The 19,959-nt window shown below is 37.1% G+C and overlaps 1 protein-coding gene and 3 long non-coding RNA genes across 4 annotated transcripts; 1 reads left to right on the top strand and 3 right to left on the bottom strand.

Annotated features, from left to right (window-relative positions):
• Positions 1 to 882: 882 nt before the first annotated feature.
• On the bottom strand, positions 883 to 2,519 carry LOC145208420 (uncharacterized; the record flags this gene model as incomplete). The annotated part of the gene is made up of 2 exons (XR_013854705.1): positions 2,385 to 2,519; positions 883 to 1,019 (listed from the first exon to the last, which is right to left on the bottom strand). It is a non-coding gene; the product is annotated as an uncharacterized LOC145208420 (long non-coding RNA).
• A 1,236-nt stretch (positions 2,520 to 3,755) lies between these two features.
• LOC145208419 (uncharacterized) lies at positions 3,756 to 9,992 on the bottom strand. Its single transcript, XR_013854704.1, has 4 exons — positions 9,773 to 9,992; positions 4,745 to 4,896; positions 4,498 to 4,578; positions 3,756 to 3,794 (listed from the first exon to the last, which is right to left on the bottom strand). It is a non-coding gene; the product is annotated as an uncharacterized LOC145208419 (long non-coding RNA).
• A 160-nt stretch (positions 9,993 to 10,152) lies between these two features.
• LOC145208417 (uncharacterized) lies at positions 10,153 to 11,228 on the top strand. The gene is made up of 3 exons (XR_013854703.1): positions 10,153 to 10,647; positions 10,712 to 10,826; positions 10,886 to 11,228. It is a non-coding gene; the product is annotated as an uncharacterized LOC145208417 (long non-coding RNA).
• A 1,708-nt stretch (positions 11,229 to 12,936) lies between these two features.
• Positions 12,937 to 19,953, bottom strand: LOC145208416 (DNA repair protein XRCC1-like). Its single transcript, XM_080078919.1, has 12 exons — positions 19,038 to 19,953; positions 18,623 to 18,817; positions 18,089 to 18,247; positions 17,712 to 17,794; positions 17,164 to 17,291; positions 16,802 to 16,866; positions 16,547 to 16,613; positions 15,673 to 15,817; positions 15,056 to 15,219; positions 14,858 to 14,948; positions 14,691 to 14,788; positions 12,937 to 14,545 (listed from the first exon to the last, which is right to left on the bottom strand). Exons 1-12 carry the CDS (start codon positions 19,086 to 19,088, stop codon positions 14,430 to 14,432), a joined length of 1,362 nt encoding a protein of 453 aa, XP_079935045.1. The 5' UTR covers positions 19,089 to 19,953; the 3' UTR covers positions 12,937 to 14,429.
• Positions 19,954 to 19,959: the final 6 nt, after the last annotated feature.

The raw sequence follows: 19,959 nt of genomic DNA on the forward strand, positions 1-19,959 counted from the left end.
GACTGCATCAGTTGCAAAGAAATCAGCTTCCAACTTTCACAAATTCTGCCATTACAAATATATACAACTAACAGTCGTGTAGTAGCCACGCGTGCTAAAAGCCTTAAACAAAATTAATGCGGTTTCAGTAAAAGTTCGTTTTGTTTGGCAACAACATAGAAATGCGTTTCTCATGTTAAGTCCCCTTGGACGACCAAAAATATATTAATTGGATAATAACTGTATTTTGATCACTAAAAATGGGAACGCAAGTGATATACAAATGAATAAATTACGGCATTTTTTCCGTTTCTATTTTTCCGTTTTAGAAGGAACCAGTGATGAACATCGTCATTATATTTTTCATCTTGTATTTATTGCTGTCAATTTGAAAATCGCTTTTGGAAGCCCGATAACATAACTATTACGCATATCACAGTGGCGTATTGCACTGTCATAACCGAAGAAAATGAAATGTATTCAAACTATGAAGAAAATGCTCAAGCAATCTTATCCCATACAAAAGTTACAGGCGGTTTCATATAATTTCCCGTGCTGCCAAATGCATCACATGTGTAAGTACATAAGCTATTGCTGCCAGGCATAATATCAAGTTTGTAGAGCTCTTCTGGCAAATGTAATTTTATTCTGACGTTTCGAAGCACCTGCTTAAAGATTAGAGGCCCAATCACTCGTTAGAGCGCGATGTTTTCGTTGCGTTGTGCCTTTTACAGCGAACTTTATCACTAAAAGCTTGTTAAAATAAAGACTTTTACAAAACACCGACATATTGTCACTAACGGTTACCAAGTAAAAAAAGCGTCGTTGTGACTCGGCTGCATAAAATTTCTCTAAACTAATGTTACAAAATAAATAAAAGAGTTTCATTATTCACATCAGTACCTCAACAGTTTGTCCTTCATCCAACACAGTGCGTCGGCATTCGAGTGCTTTGCTTCCGGCCTTCGTCTCATCTCGAATACCGCCAGGTGTCACACCAGAGTTTTTGGAAATCTTTAAACCAGCGCCGAGGTTGCGGACTAAACGAACAAACATACGTTAAGGTTTCATGAGCTGAATGTGTCACAGCAGGGGTCGGCAACCTTTTGTGCACTGCGGACCGTTTTAAAAGTGAAATTTTATCCCGGACCGGTTATTAGAAAACTACAAATATTTAGCAACGAAAACACATCAATTAGTTTATCATCTCCGGAATAAATTGGCAAAATGTTTTAAATCATTTAACCTGAAAACGTATACGGCCCGGTAACGAACTCCTCGTGTTACAGCATAAGAAGTCAGGTGCAAGTATTACCGTGGTGGTTTAATGTGAGAGAATATAAACTGACGAAACAATGAATAAATGACGTTTTATTGGCTACAGATAGCGCTTAAACCGAAAGTCTTTAATGGAGTATTACAGAAAAGTTGGTTGGCCACAACACTAACTTAACGGACAGATAGAAGCGCCTGAAAAGCAGTAGTTGGGCCTTAAATGTTTGCGTTTTGTTTATTGCTACAAACAATTTGAATGCAGCAATTCATTGTACTTAACAGACAGCGTCAAGCGACATAATGTAACCAACCACTAACCTAAACTTTACTGACAAAAGAATTTGAAAATGGCTACAGTCAAGAAGATATAGTTCATTAGTAAATGACATGATTTGCACGCATGTTACGTATTGAAAGTAATTGATTCAGATCGCGATGTGGCGTTATCTTCAAATGATGTGCTCATGGATAGCAAAAACACGTTGCAAAAAAGTGGCGTGTTTGTGCAGACATAGGTCTGTCCGTCAAACAGTGTACCTGATTATTTTACAAAAAGCCTTATCTCCTTGGCAAAAACAATTTAATTGGACCCCTTCACTCTCTCTTTTCACAGTGTCTGCATTCTAGTGCTTCGCCCCTTTATAGTGCAGTCTGTATCTATGATCTATGACGTATTTGTGGTCGCAAAACAGTCGTGGTCGCTTTTCGAAGGGGGGAAATGCGTCAGAGAAAGATTTCCATACACTATGGTAACCCGTTAACATACGTCGTCTTCTAAACAAATAACCTTCATTCTGATCCGAACGCACAAACTCTCTGTCTTCAGTCTCTTTCTTTCCAAATTTAGTGCGTCTTTTTTCGACGGCTTCGTTCAAGGCCTGCGTCTATTCTGGGGGTCATTTGTCGCCAGGTGTCACACCAGAGCAAGTATTTGCTGTAAAGTTTCGACATCGTCAAGCGGTAAGTGAACGTACAATTTTAATCATGCAATTTTGTGCTTTGAAATTTTCAATACCTCAGTTTGTTCTCCAAAGGAAAGGAGAATAAACCGATATATGAAAGGGGGCCCTGTTTTACACTGGTTTGATATTCATCACAAGAAGTGCATCACTCAAATAAATATTTAATACCTTTATTCAAATTCGTTCCAGAATCCTTCGCAGTCGAGCTCATCCAACACAGTGGTCCAGCATTCAAGTGCATTACTCCCCTCTTCATGCCTAATCTTAAAGTCGTATGCCGCCAGATGTTAGTTTGTCGGTGTCGAGATCTGCACAAACATGGAATCTAATTAATTAATAAAAAAATACTTATAATAATAAAGTTTCTGTTGGTTTATAAAAGGGGTGGGGAACCTGCATAGTACTGCGGGCCGCATGAATTGCACAACATTTTCGGGCAGGCTAAATACTTTTTTATTTTTAAATATCGTGTAATATTACCCAATAAGCACACAAGTGGTTTTATGTTTGATCGCTCCTTTCTTTGCTGCTACATGTTTGCAACAAACAAGGCCTACAGGTTTATCACTTATTTCGACTAAAAAATAGTTTGTCCATTCTTGAAACCACTTAGCTACATTGCCGATCTGTCTTTTTTTCCAAAAATTTTTTTTTACAATAACAATATAAGGACCTACGCTATTAGCTCCAAAATCAATTTAAAACTAACACTACATGGCAAATAATTTGTTACTGAAAGGAGAGGCAGTCGAGTGACTGTTACGTCACAAATGTAGCAAGTGGTTGAATGTGTAGCAATTTTTGAAAGTTCGGCTTCATAATGTGGAATGGGGAGATATTGGAAATAAATGACAAATAATGCAGAAGACGCTCAAGAAAATATATGCACATAGACTTTTTATTGTTTGTTTCTTTTTGTAATGCTATGTTGTAAACTTAAATAAAATTGTGACGGGGGCCACATTAAAAGTTAAGTAAAGTTTAGGTCGACGGTCGACGTTTTTAAGCAGAAGCGTTAAATGAGTTGGGGAAATTCTGATTAGGTTAAGCTGTGGTTAACACAACCGAAAACGGCAGACGCTTAAAAGAGTGTATTCTCATTTGGTGGAATTTTTGGGTGACAATGCACTGTGATCGAACAAGCAACGCCGTTTTTTGTTCGGTACTAAACATATGTAGTTATCATAGAAAACATCGAGAATAAGTATTAGGGAATTTATAGCAAATGTAAATGTTTGAGTATTTTACTAGAAATTGCACTTTGGTATTTTCCGTTTTTAGCCAAAGCAGTCGTTGCTCGCTTTACGAACGTGGCAAAGGCGCAACACAGACATTGTCATGGAAGATTGTAACCGATTTATAAAAGGGGTTCCGTTTTTACGCTGGCTTTATATTCATCACAAGTCCATCACTTAAATAAATAACTTATTCAATACCTTTATTCCAATCCGTGCACAGAAATCCTTCGTATTTGAGCTCTTCTAACACAGTGGGCCAGCACTCAAGTGCGTTACTCCCCTCATCATACTTCATTTTGAAGTCGTGTGCCGCCAGATGTTAGTTTGTCCGTGTCGAGATCTGCACAAATAAGGAATTTAATTTGACTTTCTACGTACTTACCAAAATGAATGATTTAGGGTTGTAAAAAACGTTCCACTTTTAAATTGGCATCAAGTTGGCGATAACAGCATAACAGCGACAAACGCTAACACTTACACGGACATAGTGCGAGTAGTTCCACTGGTATTTATAAGGAATAGGAACCACTTGTGCGAAATGTGTATAGTGTAAATTATGGCAACCTTTTTAATGTGGGTCATATTATGGTTTCAAAGCCTGACAGGAACCTAAATAGTAATTTATAAAAGATGCATTTAACTAAACACATTTTTTTATTGTAGGTATATCAGTAAGAGCAACGATCTTGTTAACTGGAAACTTTCTTATTACGAAACTCTAGCAAATCTCGACTAAAAGCTTCAAAGGAGAATCTAGGAAAATCGCAGTTAGGAATGGTTGGGGTTTTTGGTAGTATTGCATAAAAATAAATATGGTATTCTATTTTTACTTTGTCAACAATAAAAAAATTTCTGTAAAGGATTTCGTGGAGGGGAAAAATCCTTCTCTGGCCGCAAACTATAAGTTGCCCATGCATGGCACAAGTGGAACAAATCACCCACAAATTATGTTTGCCTTTGCAGCAATACTTGTCTATCCAGTCAGCATGCAAAAATGACAACATTGCCACTGGTATGTGCAATGTAAAAAACATGTGTCGTACTTCAGGTCAAGGAAACCATGAAAACTTTTACTTTTGTTGTTGGCAATTGCTTTAATAGATCTGGCTGGTCCGCATGAATTCCTACAAAAGTAAACAAAACCAAATTCTCAAGCGAACGAACTCTAACATTTAAACACTACCTACAAAAACACAGCAACTGCATTCCGTAAACCAGACTTTAGACATTAGTGCTAACAGTTTTTTATATTGCCCACAGCATATAGGCTACAAGTTTAACATAACTTACTTTGCATTTTGCCTTCTCCACGATTCCTTCACCCAACCAAGTTCGCGCTTCTTCAGTCGACATCAAGCACTTGCAGCCAAACTTATGACAAATTACAAAATTTTGTTTCTCGCGTCACGACTGGTTGCTGATCAACGCCTTTTTCCCAATCTCTGTAAACACAAATTCTATTTGAGCCAAGCGTTGAGAACTGAGAGGAACATTTTTACCGAAACTGACGTGCACTGATAGAAAATCCTATTAAACACCGAAGTAAAAAACAAAATGTGGAAAACACACCTCGAGCAACACGTTGAATGCCAGATGTAAAATGTTAACTAGCAACTACTTGTGCTATTAGTGGTTTTGTGTGTACCAAGTTTCATCGTATCAATAAAGCACAATTACCATTGTTTTGTGACAGACAGATGGATAGGCCCAACCTTGGCTTGAGTTTACATTTGCACCAAAACTATCACCAAGGGGGGAACGATGGTTGGACCTATACAGGGGGCCCTAGAATCTATCCACCCGTGTTAGGGAAAGAAGGATAAAATGGTGTTCTGAAAAGACAACAGTCCACAATAATTCAATGCAAAAAATCTCATGACCTTCTTTGTAGTGATGAAAACAGTTTCAGCATGTTGCCTAAACTTTTGTTTCAGCTTTATTCTTGTTTAAATCCATGGAGTTTGCTTTCAATGACTGATTCAGGTTAACCAGCACCTGAATTTGCTGTTGATGAAAACAATTGACAAAGTTCTATTGGAACAATAAACCACCATTACGTTTGTTTTGTAACACGCAGGTAAAAATTTGGTATAACAAAAACTTGTTAAAATTGACACAGGCAATATGTGAGTTGTTGCTGCCAAGCATAATACCAAGCTTAATGAGCTCTTCTGGCAATTGTGTTTATACCGAAGTATCGACGTCTTATCAGGGTAAATGACACTGAGTACGTACAATCAAACATCATCATCAGTCGTATAATACGACTAGTACAGTGAAACAAAGGAAAAAAGAATGAAATCGCAAGCACGTCACAACGCAACGCAAACACTGTGCGATAACGAATGATTGGGCCTCTAATCTTTGAGTAGGTGCCTGGAATGCTGAAGGCAGAACATCTGTTTTGATGTTCATTGTGTTGTCCCTGTTTTATCCCCTATCATATAGACAGGGGCCATAACAGACGCCCCACTAAAATCAATATGGTGGCCTTGTGATTCGAAGGGGCCGATTTCTTCGCGTTGATGTTCTTTTCGGCGGGTGTTGACTGACCTTCGAGCATCCACGATATATATTAACGAACGCTCGGCGAAGGGAACAGAACATAAGCTACACCTAGTTGTTTAAATGTAGTAATGGGATCTTCCGGGTGACTCAGTAGATTGTGAAAGGTGTAAATCAATTGAATTTTTCAAAAACAACAATAATGTTAGGAAATGGCGAACGCAAAAATGCTGGGAACCATAAAAGTGATGCACTTGAGTTTACGAGAAAGCACACCGGCACCAAACTTGTTACTGGACAAACCTGCAACATAAAAAAGCAACTCAGTTTAGGTTACGGAAATGAAAACTGCGATCTCGTCCGATCTGTGCTTTAGCGCCACCACCTGTCTATAGTCGTTTCGTAGCCCAATGTATTGCACTTTCAAGTTTAAACGTTTTTACTTACGGGTTGTTAACCCATTTGTGATGAGAAATCTGTAAGACTCACCAAACTTTCCAGATTTCCTGCGTTGGTATATCTGACAGACAAACTGAATAAAAGGTGAGAGAACTTACAATTCGAAACATTCTGCACTGTTTGCAGTTGAATTAAAAGTTCTTTCCACATGTTTGGTTATGTTTAACGAATTATCTATGGTGTTTAAATAACGGATCCTATAAAATCAAGTCCTGCCAGGTTCTGTCGCATGGATCGGGCATCTCAGCTCAAATGTTAAGGTTGCAGAACTTGCTAAACTGAGTGCACTTTGGTCCCATCTAGCGGCAAAACTTGTATGCAAATGAGGCTACAGTGATGTGACATGCGACGCCGTTTTGTGTCACGAATCACGATCATGTGGAAGCGCCGTACTGGAAAATATTCTAACGAGAAATATTCTCATCATAGAGTTTTTAAGTAAACAAATTATGAATAAGTAATTAGTATTGAAATTAATGATACGGAGAACAGCTGAACAAGTAAGCGAAGGGCTAACATTGTACGATAATGAGTCAGACGCATTCAAACAAAGGTTTCTGTCAAAACGAGAATCTTGGTTTCAAGACTGACTCATCAAGACACGTGAATTAACACAAGGGGAAGTAGATGTGATAAATCAAGGTGAAACTCTACCTGACAGCAACATTCCAATGTTTGTGTGTAAAGTCGCACGTTGCACCACCAAGTGATAAAAATGCTGCTGATTGTCGATGTAACGCGTCGCTGAGCACACGACGTGAAAACGCATGCATCCAAAACTTCGTTGTTTCCAGCTGCAGAGCAACTATTTCTGTGCCGAAGGTTCAGGACGCTGCTCTAACAGCTAGCCGGTAAAACCAATGAATAAACCAAATTCTACCCTTAATGCTTTCACCAACACAGAAGCGGATAAGCAGTTCTGGATTTTGAAATTCTCGCTATTCAAGTTCTCTCGTTAGAGAAAGTCACGAGTTATTCTAAAAGTTAAGTAACAAATTTCCTGAAGGAAAAGGTGAAGACTGGTATAATTTGGTCAACTTGCTGGAATGGCAAGTGGGTGCGATGGTTGCGTTCGGACCAACACGACAGAACAAAACCAATGTACAGCAATCAAGGAACATTTTTCACAATAACATTTCCAAATAAAATTTTGACCAAAGGAATGTTATTGAAGATCTTGCATTGCAAACTGAACGCTTTTTACAACTAACAGCCTTGAAACACACAAGCGTTTAGGTAATTACCCGACCAAAATAAAATTACCGAAAAAATTAAATCATCACGTTCGTCGATATTTTGTAAATTCTTGACTTTAATGTGTTGAGAATAACAGTACACTACGATCGCAACATCATCACCAATACCAAAAATCTGAACCAGGTTATTCAGTTTTTTTGTATTTACAAAGATAATTTTTAACACCGTATATCACAGGGCGCTGAATGCTGCACTATAGTAATCGCTGAAGCCACAAAATAGCGCCATATAACAGTGCCGGTCAATATAGTAATATAAAATCACCCAAAGGAAACCAAACGCTTTAATTTTTGCTTTGTCTAAAACTGGAAAAGGACAAATTGTGCAAAATCAACGTTTCCCTTAGATCGCAGAATTAATCGGTCATCGTTTCGGACAAAACAATATCGTGGATGGTTTTAATGGTTTTCTTAATTTATGTCTCTCTAGCTGGTTATCAGACTGTTTTGCTACATTATTATAATCGTACAAAGTTTAAATCGTTTGTTTTACGAACCTCCAGGTTTTGAACGTGAAGACGTAACTGGTGAATACAGAACCTAATTGTGAAAATATAATTAACATGTGCCTTAAAAAGCTGCCAATGTTGCAACGTAAAAACAAAAATGTCACAGCAACAAGTTTAACTAGCGGTTACGGAAGAAACGTTTTTAAAGCTACAAAATTTTCACCAACAAAATGCTTCAACTGGCAACAGGAATTTTCGTCGTTCGGGCCCAGACATCGCGTGAGAAGTTGCATTGTTTGCAATAGACCGTAACAAAACAGGTAAGAGGAAGATAATATCAACGATTTTTTAAACGTGTGTGCAATGATTCTGAGTACTGAGTGAGTAATTGGAAAAGATTTTCAACTTTAGTTTCCAGGAAACAAAACAACAATACAAAATCTTTACTTTCAACATACGTCACGCTCGTAAATCTTCGTCACGTTCAGTGTTAGTGGTTCAAGAATGTTTCACAGGATGAATGCTTCGACAAAAAAAAATTCAATGTCAAGCCAAAAAATAACACCACGCAAAAGAGCATTACCTATCAATGTAAAAAGGCAAGGGACATATAGCGACACAGGTAGTCAAACAATCCGGTTCTTGTAAAATTTTGAACCAATCTCGGCAACAATCAAATAATACGCTTCTGTTATTACAATAGGTATACTTGAAACGTATGCTTGTATCAAATTTAAGTGGTGTGTATTTTCTAGGTTGTGTATATCTGCTCATCAACACAAACAATCATATTCATTATACTTTGTCAATTAGAAATATCCAAGCCGAAACGTGACGACATGCAAGTTGTGTTGTTATTACGTTTATAATGATGTTGTTTGCACAGCCATAGTTTATTGAGGGTTCAATAGGTTTCACAGGAGTACATTTTACGAAACTATTGTTTTAGTCGCCTAAGGGCGTTCGTGTGGTAAATTTTTTACTGCGCTCCGCCTTGTACAAAACTGTTGGCTCAGGGTTTTGATATATGAGTGGGTAAGGTTAGCAACGTGTTTTGGACAAACAAATCGTTTCCATTCGTGGTTTAAAAATTACCAGTTTGATTGAGTTATCGCAAATATTCCAACGAACGAATCGACGTTAAAACTAATGCTTTAACATATCGAAAGAGTGGGTCACAGGTAAACGATCTACCGCTACAAGCGTCAAATTTTATCAGTTTGCATAACATACAAATTCCATATATCTACACGATTACACACTTTGTTATCCTTTACATGTAGACGATTTAAGCTGCAAACTTGCACATTTTCTGCCAAAATCGCCTAAACTGTGCTCGGTCCAATCTGGTGGACATTTAATTACCAATCATGTGCAAACAATACCACTTTAATTAAAACACAAACGCAGGCTTATGAAATGTGTGAAACGACTCGGTAATAATAATACTAAGTTGCCGGACGTCAGATTGTCACAATCAAGTGGCTTGCTTGATTCCATTAGTTTACGGCGTGTATTTGCTAACCTTGTAGGAGCTATAGCATGTGCACAACAAGTGCTTTTCTACCACAGTTTAGTTTGTAACCTGGCTGTAAAACTGAAAGCTCAAAGGATTTCGAGGTTGTAACTTGTAATGATATGTAACGTACCTTACATCCAATTCACTCCATCAACGGTTTGCAGTCAGAAAGTTTAATTGAGCAATCCAACGGCATCTCTAGTCATCTGTGTTTGCAGTAGGCATCTCTGTTGCAGCAACTTTGGGTGGCAACGATTGCTCTTTCCAGGCGTTCGTTGACTGGGAAACAATTATAATTTCAACGGAAAAGAATTAGCAAAACATAATGTAAACTATAATGTGTCAAACATGCATGAAGCTTGATTATCTTCTGATTAAATGCAAGAGTATGTAGTCTAAACAAGATTCACACCAGACGCACTTGGCGGATAGCGACGCGTTTTTGCGTTCGACGGCAAGCGACGGGTTATTCACACCAGACAGCGTCTTGTCGTGACGGCGTGATTTTCTCGGGTGAAGCGGCTGTCAGCAAAGTTAAATCGGATTTAACTTTTCCGTCAGCCGCGATGAACTTCTGGGTAAAAAAACTGGGTGTTCGACTTGTTTATGATACATTTCTGCTTGATTTAGGTATTTTTGTTTGTAGATGGATTGTTTTGTTGTTATTTACCAGGAAAATAAAAATACTGATAGTATTGGTACAAATTGTCTTGTTTTAAGTGTTTTTGGGCTGTTTTTAGCAAATTAGTTTGAAATTGTCAGTTAATTTTTTTGTAAACAGTTTGATATTGAATACTAAATACAAACATACTAAAATTTTATAACCAGTGGTTTAAATAACTTTTATGTACAGCTCGTTTGTTTAGTCTTGGTTGGTCAACTGGCCATTTTTAATGAAATGATTTTGTTATTATCCAACCACTACCTTGCAAAAAGAAAAGTGCAAGAGAGGTGCTGCTGTTCAAATCTTACCAGGATGGAAACACTAATTATATGAGCCTATGTGTAGGTGAATTTTGGTATAAATTCTAAATCTATTGTTCCTATAAAAAACTATGATTTGTTGCAGAACTGTAGGAACTTTTCCTAATCTGCATGTCTATGACTGACTCAGCAACTTCTGTGCACCTGTTCAACAAACTTCATGGCAAGAAAAGAAAATGTGTGTATAAATGGATTTTCGGGTTAGTATACTTGAATCAAAATGTAGCTTCTGTTAGTCAACTGTTTCATATGTTTCCAGAGTTCAAGACATGAATTTGTGACATGTTTGTCAGACTATGGAAATCAATTTCCCAAAGAAAACCTCATCCATCATCACATGGCACAATGACGAAGTTACAAACTTCAGAAAAGTAGGCCACGAGCCGAAGAATACAAGTTTTTTTTTCTCACATGTGACATAAGCATCATTGTGATTGTGCAACAATGTACAAGTTTCTGATGAAATTAAAATGTACATGCATCTTTTTACATTTAAGCTATTTTGTATGTTGTTATATGATTGTCATCTTTGCATTTCTGCATGCTTGTGTTTTCTAAATTGTATTCATTTATGTTATTGCTATTATATTGCCAACTTTAGAACATAATTAAAGTGTCCGTAAAACAGGAAAATGTGTTTTAACAGCAGTGACAGAAATAAACTAAATCCAATATTGCTGTTTTAATTGTTTTTGGAAACATTTTACAGTGGGATGATGGTAAACGTTATATTTTGTCACAAAATAATCTCAACGGATTTTTTTAGCAACTTTGTTAAGACGTAGAAACACTGAATATGTCAAACACATTGACCCAGTTTTCTTAGCAACAAAAGTCTTTGACGTCAACCGCATTGCCGGTGTGAAGGGCAAACGTTTTGCACCTATATTCATCACTGTTTTGATGTCAACGATTGCAAATAGAAGTAGTGTTAATTAACTTAATCATTAATGATTGCGTAAAACGCGTCATACTGAATTCTATTTACTTATAGGAAAACTGCGCGGACATTTAAAAGATATTTAAACAAAAAAGACAGCTTTCATAGTGCTTTTGTATGCATAATACATCTTGGTGCAGACGCAAACAATTGCTGTTGTCATTACAAGTGAAACGTCTGCACTAAAATGTGTTCTATTTACAGAGGCTTTCTAAAAGTTATGTTTTTAGTCAAATCAAATTACACAGTTAAACAAACTCTTGAAGAATATAGCCTAGTACACACGAACAAAAATAAATATTTTTCAAATTTAAAAAAATATTGGTAGCCTATTCAGGGACAGTTAAAAAACATTATCAGGCAAATACTACATCTGACATTACAAAGCTAATGCTAAACAGTCGCTTAATAACACTCAGCTGAGTTCGCGCTTCTTTAGTCGACATCAAGCACTTGCAGCCAAATTTATAGTAAACTACAAACCGCCATTCTGTTTCTCGCGCCACGGCTGGTTGCTGAACATTGCTTTTTTCCATCTCTGCAAACATAAGTTCTGATCAAGCCACGCGTTGAGAACTGAATGAAACAGTTCTTCCAAAATTAACGTGCACTGACGGAAAATACTGTTAAACACTGAAGTAAAACAAAACTCGCGCAACACGTTGAACGCCAGATGCAAAATGTTAACAAGCAACTGAGTGTGCTATTGGCGGTTTTATGTGTAAGATAATGGAGCAAGTTTCTTTGTAACAATAAAGCGCAATCACTATTGTGTTGTAATATGGTTTCAAAAAGACAACAGTCCACATTAGTCCAACTAAAAAAACTCATAACCTTACTTGTAGTTACGAAAACTGTTGCAGAAGTTGCCTAAACCATTGGTCGCCTTCATCAGGGTAAACGACATTGAATGCGTCTAGTACAGTGCACGACAAGCAAAGGGAAAAAGAATGGAACGCATGTACGTCACAACGCAACGAAAACACCGCGCGATAACGAATGATTGGGTCTCTAATCTTTAAGCAGGTGCCCGTAGCACGCTGAAGGCATCATGTCTGTCTTGAAGTTCATTGTGTTGCCCCGGTGGTGAATATTCGATGACTCAAGAAATAGTCTTTTCCTGTAGTCAGGCTCCCGGTCCACAACAGACGCCGCATTGAAATCAATACGGTGGCTTTGTGATACCGCGTGATTGGACAGGGCCGACTTCTTCGCGTCGTTGTTGGCAACATCCAGTTGATGTTCTTTTTTTGACGGGGTTGAGTGACCTTCCAGTCTCCCCGATATATATTAACGAACACGCGGCGCAAGGAATATTTCACACCTAGTTGTTCACATGTTTTGATTGGATCTTTCCGGCGACTCAGTAGCTTGCGGAGAGTGTAAATCATTTGCATTTTTTTAAAAACAACAATAATATTAGGTGAAACAAAAATGCTGGTAACCACAAAAGTGCATGATGCAATTGAGTTTGCGATAAAGCGCCTAGACACCAAACTTGTTACTGCGCAAACTGCAACATAAGAATGCATCCAAATTCGATTGCGGAAATGAAAACTGCGAACTTGTCCGATCTGCGCTTTAGCTCCACCAACTGTCTACAATCCTTGCGTAGCTCAATGGATTGCACTTCCAAATCAAAACGTTTTTACTCACGGGTTGAAGTAAACCATTTGTAATGAAAATCTGTAAGACTCATCACACTTTTTTGGTTTTCCAGTGTTTGTTCTATCCTACGGACAAACTGAGTAAAAGAGAGAACTTACAATTCGAAACATTCTGCAATGTTTGCAGCTAAATTAAAAGTCCTTTCCACCTGTTGGGTCGTGTTGAAATAATTTTATATGTTTTTTTGAATAACGGATCCCGTAAAATCGAATCCTGGTCAGGTTCTGTCGCATGGATCGAGCACCTCAGCTCAAATGGTCAGGTTGCAGAACTTGCTAAACTGAGTGCACTTTGGTTCCATCAAGCGGAAAAACTTGTATGCAAATGAGGCTACAGTGATGTGAGATGCGACGCCGTTTTGTATCACGAATCACGCTCATGTGAAAGCGCAGGTCTGCAAAATATGCCAACTTCGACAACAAAATACCACAAATTACAAACCTATACATCGCCGAAAATTGGTACAAACTAATTTTAGACAAGATGAAAATAATATTCGCCAAAATAAAATGCATGATGATTTTATGCGGACTTAGTATCTAAATTACGATACGGCGACCAGCCGAGCAAATAGGTGCAATTGTGAAGGTGGAATTACAACGATCGCGGCCCAGTTCGGTAAGGTATGGAGCAAAACTCATCAAAAATATTGTCTGAAACTTGAATTTACATAGTTTATGACATGATTTCATCTCAACGTCACTTAGTACTTAAAAGTGATGACGCCACTGCTTAATATTTTGTGCTTAAGGGCCAGACCGCGCGCCACCCTTAATGTTTTCGCGAACACAGAAGCGGATAAGCAATTCTGGATTTTGTAATTCTCCCAATTCAAGTTACACCGCCCTCTTGTTTAGGGGGCCGCTAAGTGGAAAAAGTCACGATTTATTCTGAAAGTAAATTAACAAATGTCCTGAAGGTATTGGTGAAGCCAAAAAAACGAAATAAAATAAAGTTGTGTTAATAAAGACTAAGAAATGCAAACAGTTATAACGAGAGTAAACAAAACAATAGTTGAAACAAAAATGACATAAATAATGGTGACGAAGCAACAAACAAAAGTAGCAAAAAAATAAGCAATAAAACAAAAACAGTGCTACGGTTGTCTGCGCAAAACTCGTTGAACAATGTTAAAATGTTAACATGTGTGATGTCATAATGGGCTGCGTATTATTAGAACGTTCCGCTTTACTGCTCACCCGTCGCACGTGATAATGTGACGTTTCAACATTCGCTCGATTACTGGAGGGAAATCCCCGTAAAGGAAAAATGTTTTTCCGCTGAAATAATCGGGAAGTTCGGGAATTCCGTCTGTGGAAAAAATAAAAACAATCAAGTCTTGTTGCATCATTGTGACGTCACATACAATCGCCTTTAATCGAGAAAACAGCTGGTCAGATCATGTGACAGTTTGCATTAGACGCAAATTAAGACAAGGAAATAACTGATGACGTACCCGATGACCTCAGAGGTGGCTCTTCGTCATCAGTGCTGACGTCATACGGGTCAACAGGTGGCGCTCCTGGGCTTTCAATCTTGATGTTTTGTTTCAGCCTAAGCACAAGAATGCGTTGATCGGTGACATTAAATGTGCGATAATAAACACATCGGTGCCGTCGTCACCTCTCTATTTCGTCATCAGTATCTATGACGTCACCTTCTTCGTCAGTGCTCGCTTCAAACGGGTCGTCGACGTCCTCTGGTGGTTTCCCATCTATAAACCAGGACAGCGGTTGAAATGAGATGACAACAAATTGGAAACCGGATCAGAATTACTGACATTGAACTGAGCGAGCAAAGCTGTAACAAAACGTCACCAACCGTTGACGTCATCATCATCTGATGTATTCAGATCCATGCTGTATGGCTTCCACGGCAACCGCTTCTTCTGCGCGGCGCAGTCGATTATCCAATCAGCGCGCACGATTCGACCACGTGGATCGCCCATGACCTGTCGAAACTTTGGGGTGTTTGCGAAAGCGCATCTGAAACAATAAAGTGAAGCTCATCGAATAATTCACATTGAATTGTGTAAGTTAGACCATTTTTGTTGTCAGTATACTTCGTACAGATGGATAAATCAGAGTCAGTATACATTGCTAGAATTGTCAGTGCGCTCATTAGCTAGAAACTATGTGTACGTTTATTTGTCTCTGGAATCGTCCTTCCAGACCAGCGATAACGGCGCATACATCCAAAATAAAAAATAAAAACGTGTCTGTATAAACACATAAGGGCTGATCCCAGCAATGAATACAATTCACATCAAAAACGTGTCGTTTTGTTTGAATGAACACATTATGGCAATTACCAGTAATGAATACAATATTATACAGACATTTTTTGCTGTTACTGACATTGCAGATTCATAGTTCATTCAATAAAACATGTTAAGAAATTAGACATAAAACATGTTAAGAATTAAGAACGCCACTTACATGAGATGTGTACATCCAGTCTCCCAATCCCTTCTGTATCTTGCTCCCATAGACAAAGCTTTGTCCCCTAAATCTGATCTTCTCGGGTTTTGGAATCCGCTTATCACAAACACAACATCACCCAACAGTTTGTTGAAAGCAACATCTGCAAAAACTTTCATGTAAGAAAATTGATAAGTTTGTACAAGTGGAATTAGTGTCAGCAATGTCAATCCTGTGGGTAGGATGAAAGAAAACTAGGAGATTAGGTTATAAGCAGATGACAGATGAGTGGTGGGATTCGAACCAGCAACCTCAGCAGAGCTGCACAGACTCACACTTATAAAACAAAACTAGTTGGTTTAAAAGGTTTTTAATAATCCAAAATATCTGGGCAATAAATTATATTCGATAGTGGGGTTTGAACTCACAACCTCAGGATTTCTCAGATTAAATTCCACAGGTTTAGTGGAATTATAATCTAAACTTTCGTATTTGGTGACTAAGTTCTGCCATGAATCAAAATCATTGGGGGACAGAATTGGTAAAATAAAAAAAATGCACAAGGTCATTATAAAGAAAAGTTTAAGAACCAATCCTTTGTCGAATAAAAGGATTTTTGAATTTAAATAACAAATATGTGGCTGGTTTATTGAAGTTTATTCAAATCATCAAGACACGCTTGTTTAAGCAGTGACTGTTTAGGAAATTTACATCAAAACTTTGAGGCTGTTTTGTGCGATTTTTAATTTACCCTAATAAAGCTTACTGTTACACAAAAAGATTTACTCATTTTCATGTAATAAAATATATTCGGTAGTGGGGTTTTTACCACAGTAAAGTTGATATTAAATTGTAACATAGTTGCATGAAAAGGTTTACTCATTAGTTTCACCTGTTGCAGCTCGGCTTGTCTTTTGGTGTTTAGGTTTCATTGAGGTTTCACGCAACATTTTTCGCTCCTGGTAACAAAATATAAAAACAAACTAACATTTTTGATACAAAGCAACAAATAAAAAATCCTCCTTAAAAGCACAGCACAATAAATAAGATTTATCAAAGGAATACAAAACATTACTACCAACATTTTGCAATGCTAAGTTTTGATTGACATCACACATGACACTATAGCGCCAACAAGTGGTCTCACTTGCGGTTCAGAAACTTTTCCAGGTTTTGTTTTTTCTTCAACTTTTGTTTTTGATTTAAGTTTTGCTGTAAATTAAACACAAACATGCATTAGATGATCAAATTCTTGCTGTTAAAATTATAATTACAAACCTACATAAATAAGTTCAAAGGAAAAAAGTTTAGACTATCGTGTGAAAAATAAAGAAAGATGAAAAGAACAACCAAAATTGATTGATAATGCAATTCGCACAGGTGCTCTGCACACCACTAATGGTGCGAAATAGACCGTCCAGGTGGCACACAAGCTTACTTTATAGACAAAAGTAAAGCATTAATTATAATGAGAGACAATATTGTCATTAACAATTGAACATTGACTACCTTGATTAAATATTTGTGTGTCAACTTTCATTGCAACATTCTGAACACTTGTTGGGGCAACAGGATCATCTGCTTTGAGTTTGAATTTTCCGAATGACGTTCGACTTGATGGGGCTGAATGTAGTTGGAAATGTGAAAATCAAAACATGACATGCATTTCACATTATACAGGTGGAATGTAAAGAAGTTAATGTTGTCAGAGTAATAACCAAACACCAGTGCTCATAAACAACATATGATAACATATAGTATACTGCATGTTATTATATGGTAAGTAGTTTTAGTCAACACAAATATACTTTGTAAAAGTTATAATTTTGGATTTTTGACAAGCACTCACAGATAGAGCTCTTGTGTTGGGATAAGGGTTTGTAATTAAAATACCACAAGAATTTGGCCTCATGTACCTAGTTTGGGCTTTTAATTTCACATACCACTCGACATGTGGTATACTAAGCCGCACACCATACAAACACTTTTGCTAAACCAACTGTGTTCTGCAAATAAACCACATTCCTTATCAATCTGAGCCAAGCAAACTTACTTGAGAAGAAGTACTTTCTGTATTGTCGGATTTTTCCTCAGTTTCTTTGGAGTGCAGATTTATGAAGCTTAGTCCATAAGTTGTGTGCTGGTAGTACAGTAAAAACAATTGATACAAAACCAGTAACTTAATGGTAAAAACAGGTAGAACTACAGAGAACTTGTTCGTTTTCTGTGATCATGTATTTAAAACAAATTGAAAGAAATGAACACAAATTCACAACCTTTGGCCTTCATATGTGACAGTGACAATCAGCTGACAGCGTACACTGTTTTAACCCATACGGTGCAGCTAGGTGAGAAGACAATAGCCGTAATTAGAGATTTACTTTTACAAAACAAACATTTTATTTTCAACAACATACAGTAGAAGTCTGCCAACCTTGTTAAATGGTTGAGTGCAAACCAGTTTCACTCTGTCCCATGATTGCTTGGCAATTTCAGACGAAAGTTGATCTTCGGAAAACATCCGAACTTTGTTGCTTCCATTTCCACTTCGAGCTTCACTGGGCGTCATAAAAGATGAAGCAACCAACAACACCTGCAACAAAACAACTGGAAATCTAGCACACAATGCAAACTGGCTACTGCTTAAGTTGTGGCGTTACTATGTCAATCTCAAATTAAACAGAATAATTTAAAATCAGTTTCAGAAATAAGATATACAACTTGACAAACATTTTTTTGTTATTGTACAAACTACGTTCATAACTGTAATGTTTACTTGACAAAACATGAAATACAGTTACGGACCATTTTAATACAATGGAATATGTTAGTGTTCGTTATCAAAGTTCAGATGGTTTGTCCAAACTCAATTCTGTAATAACGAATTCCTATTGCATACTGAACTTCAAACTGTGGCCTATCATAAGCCGAAAATACTTCATTGATTGCAGATTCCCAAATAAAATACCTGGTAATCTTGGTCATTGCTTGATCTAGATACAAGAACTTCCACAAATGCCGATTCATCATTGCCAATATCAATACTGTTGATCCTCGTAGCTTTTATAAGTTGCATGACAACAACTGCTTGTGACTCTCCACTTTTTGCACACCTCCATTTTCCCTGGGAGTTTTTTCTCAGCAGATTTTCAGCTTTGTGAATCTACAAACACTTTCAAAGTTTGCGTTAAGAAGAATAAAATATTATCACATTTTTTCTTGTGTGCAAAGATCTTTTCAGGTTTTATTTTTAAATGTAAAAAATGAGATAAACCAGATAAAATAATTGAATATATTTACCTTAAATAAGAGAACAGTAAATATGGTCCCATGGATTTAGGATATAAAAATTATGATAAATTGAGTAGTAGAAAATACCTCACCTTGTCCTCACTACTGAATGAAACAATATGCTGAATGTTAATGATTGGCATAATACCAAATCAAAGCAGTTCAAAAGTGTGGGAAAATAGTTAAACCTAACAAAACAATGCAGTTCATGACATTCTCCGATTATAACCGGTTTGATGTAAAACTGTTATTTTGTTTGTTTGGAAATAAACCATTCACAATATTTTTTAATAAAGCTTAATAAATAAACACTAACAGAGCGAACCATAATGTCCCAAAATCAGGAATACCAAGCTCACAAATACAACATTAAATCTTTCGCAAACATGTAACAATTTTTAGACTGTTAACCCCATCCCCTAATATTTGACACAACTCACTTCAATTTTCACAAAGGTGCCGCTATTTCAGAACATTTCAAACCTTAAAGTTTAGAAGCGCTTTTAGGTTTCACCTCACAAAAATGTGTTGTATATTTTGCCTAACTCAATACAGGCGTAAAATTTACCAATAAACCAGTTTAAAAAAAAATATATATACGCAACTCGTTGTGTGTGCACTGGACTGGGTACAGTTTGACTGGACGTTTATTCAACAAAAGATATTTTTGTGGACATGCCAGATACACTTGACTCGAATAGTGTAGGTTCTCTCAGACATTGTCCATGTTAATGGAAAAGCTAACTGCTGTGCTCGGCACAATAAACCATCTAATGTTTCAAAGTTCCAAAAAAGACAAGTCATTGACCTCCGTAAAGGTCCGTTCAAAATCTTATAGTATTGGCTCATGTTAATTTTTTAAAATGTCACTTAAATCCAGTAAAATAAAAATTAAAGTTTCGTCATTTTGTTTACATTCGTTTACAGCAACCACAAAACTTTTGTGTGGATAAGCATAGCTTCCTGTGACAGTAACAGATTTATCCATCACACTGTAATGTCATTTCATACTGT

Source organism: Phallusia mammillata, unplaced genomic scaffold (genome assembly GCF_965637545.1).
Source record: "Phallusia mammillata unplaced genomic scaffold, kaPhaMamm4.hap1.1 HAP1_SCAFFOLD_255, whole genome shotgun sequence".
NCBI classification, from domain to species: Eukaryota; Metazoa; Chordata; class Ascidiacea; order Phlebobranchia; family Ascidiidae; genus Phallusia; species Phallusia mammillata.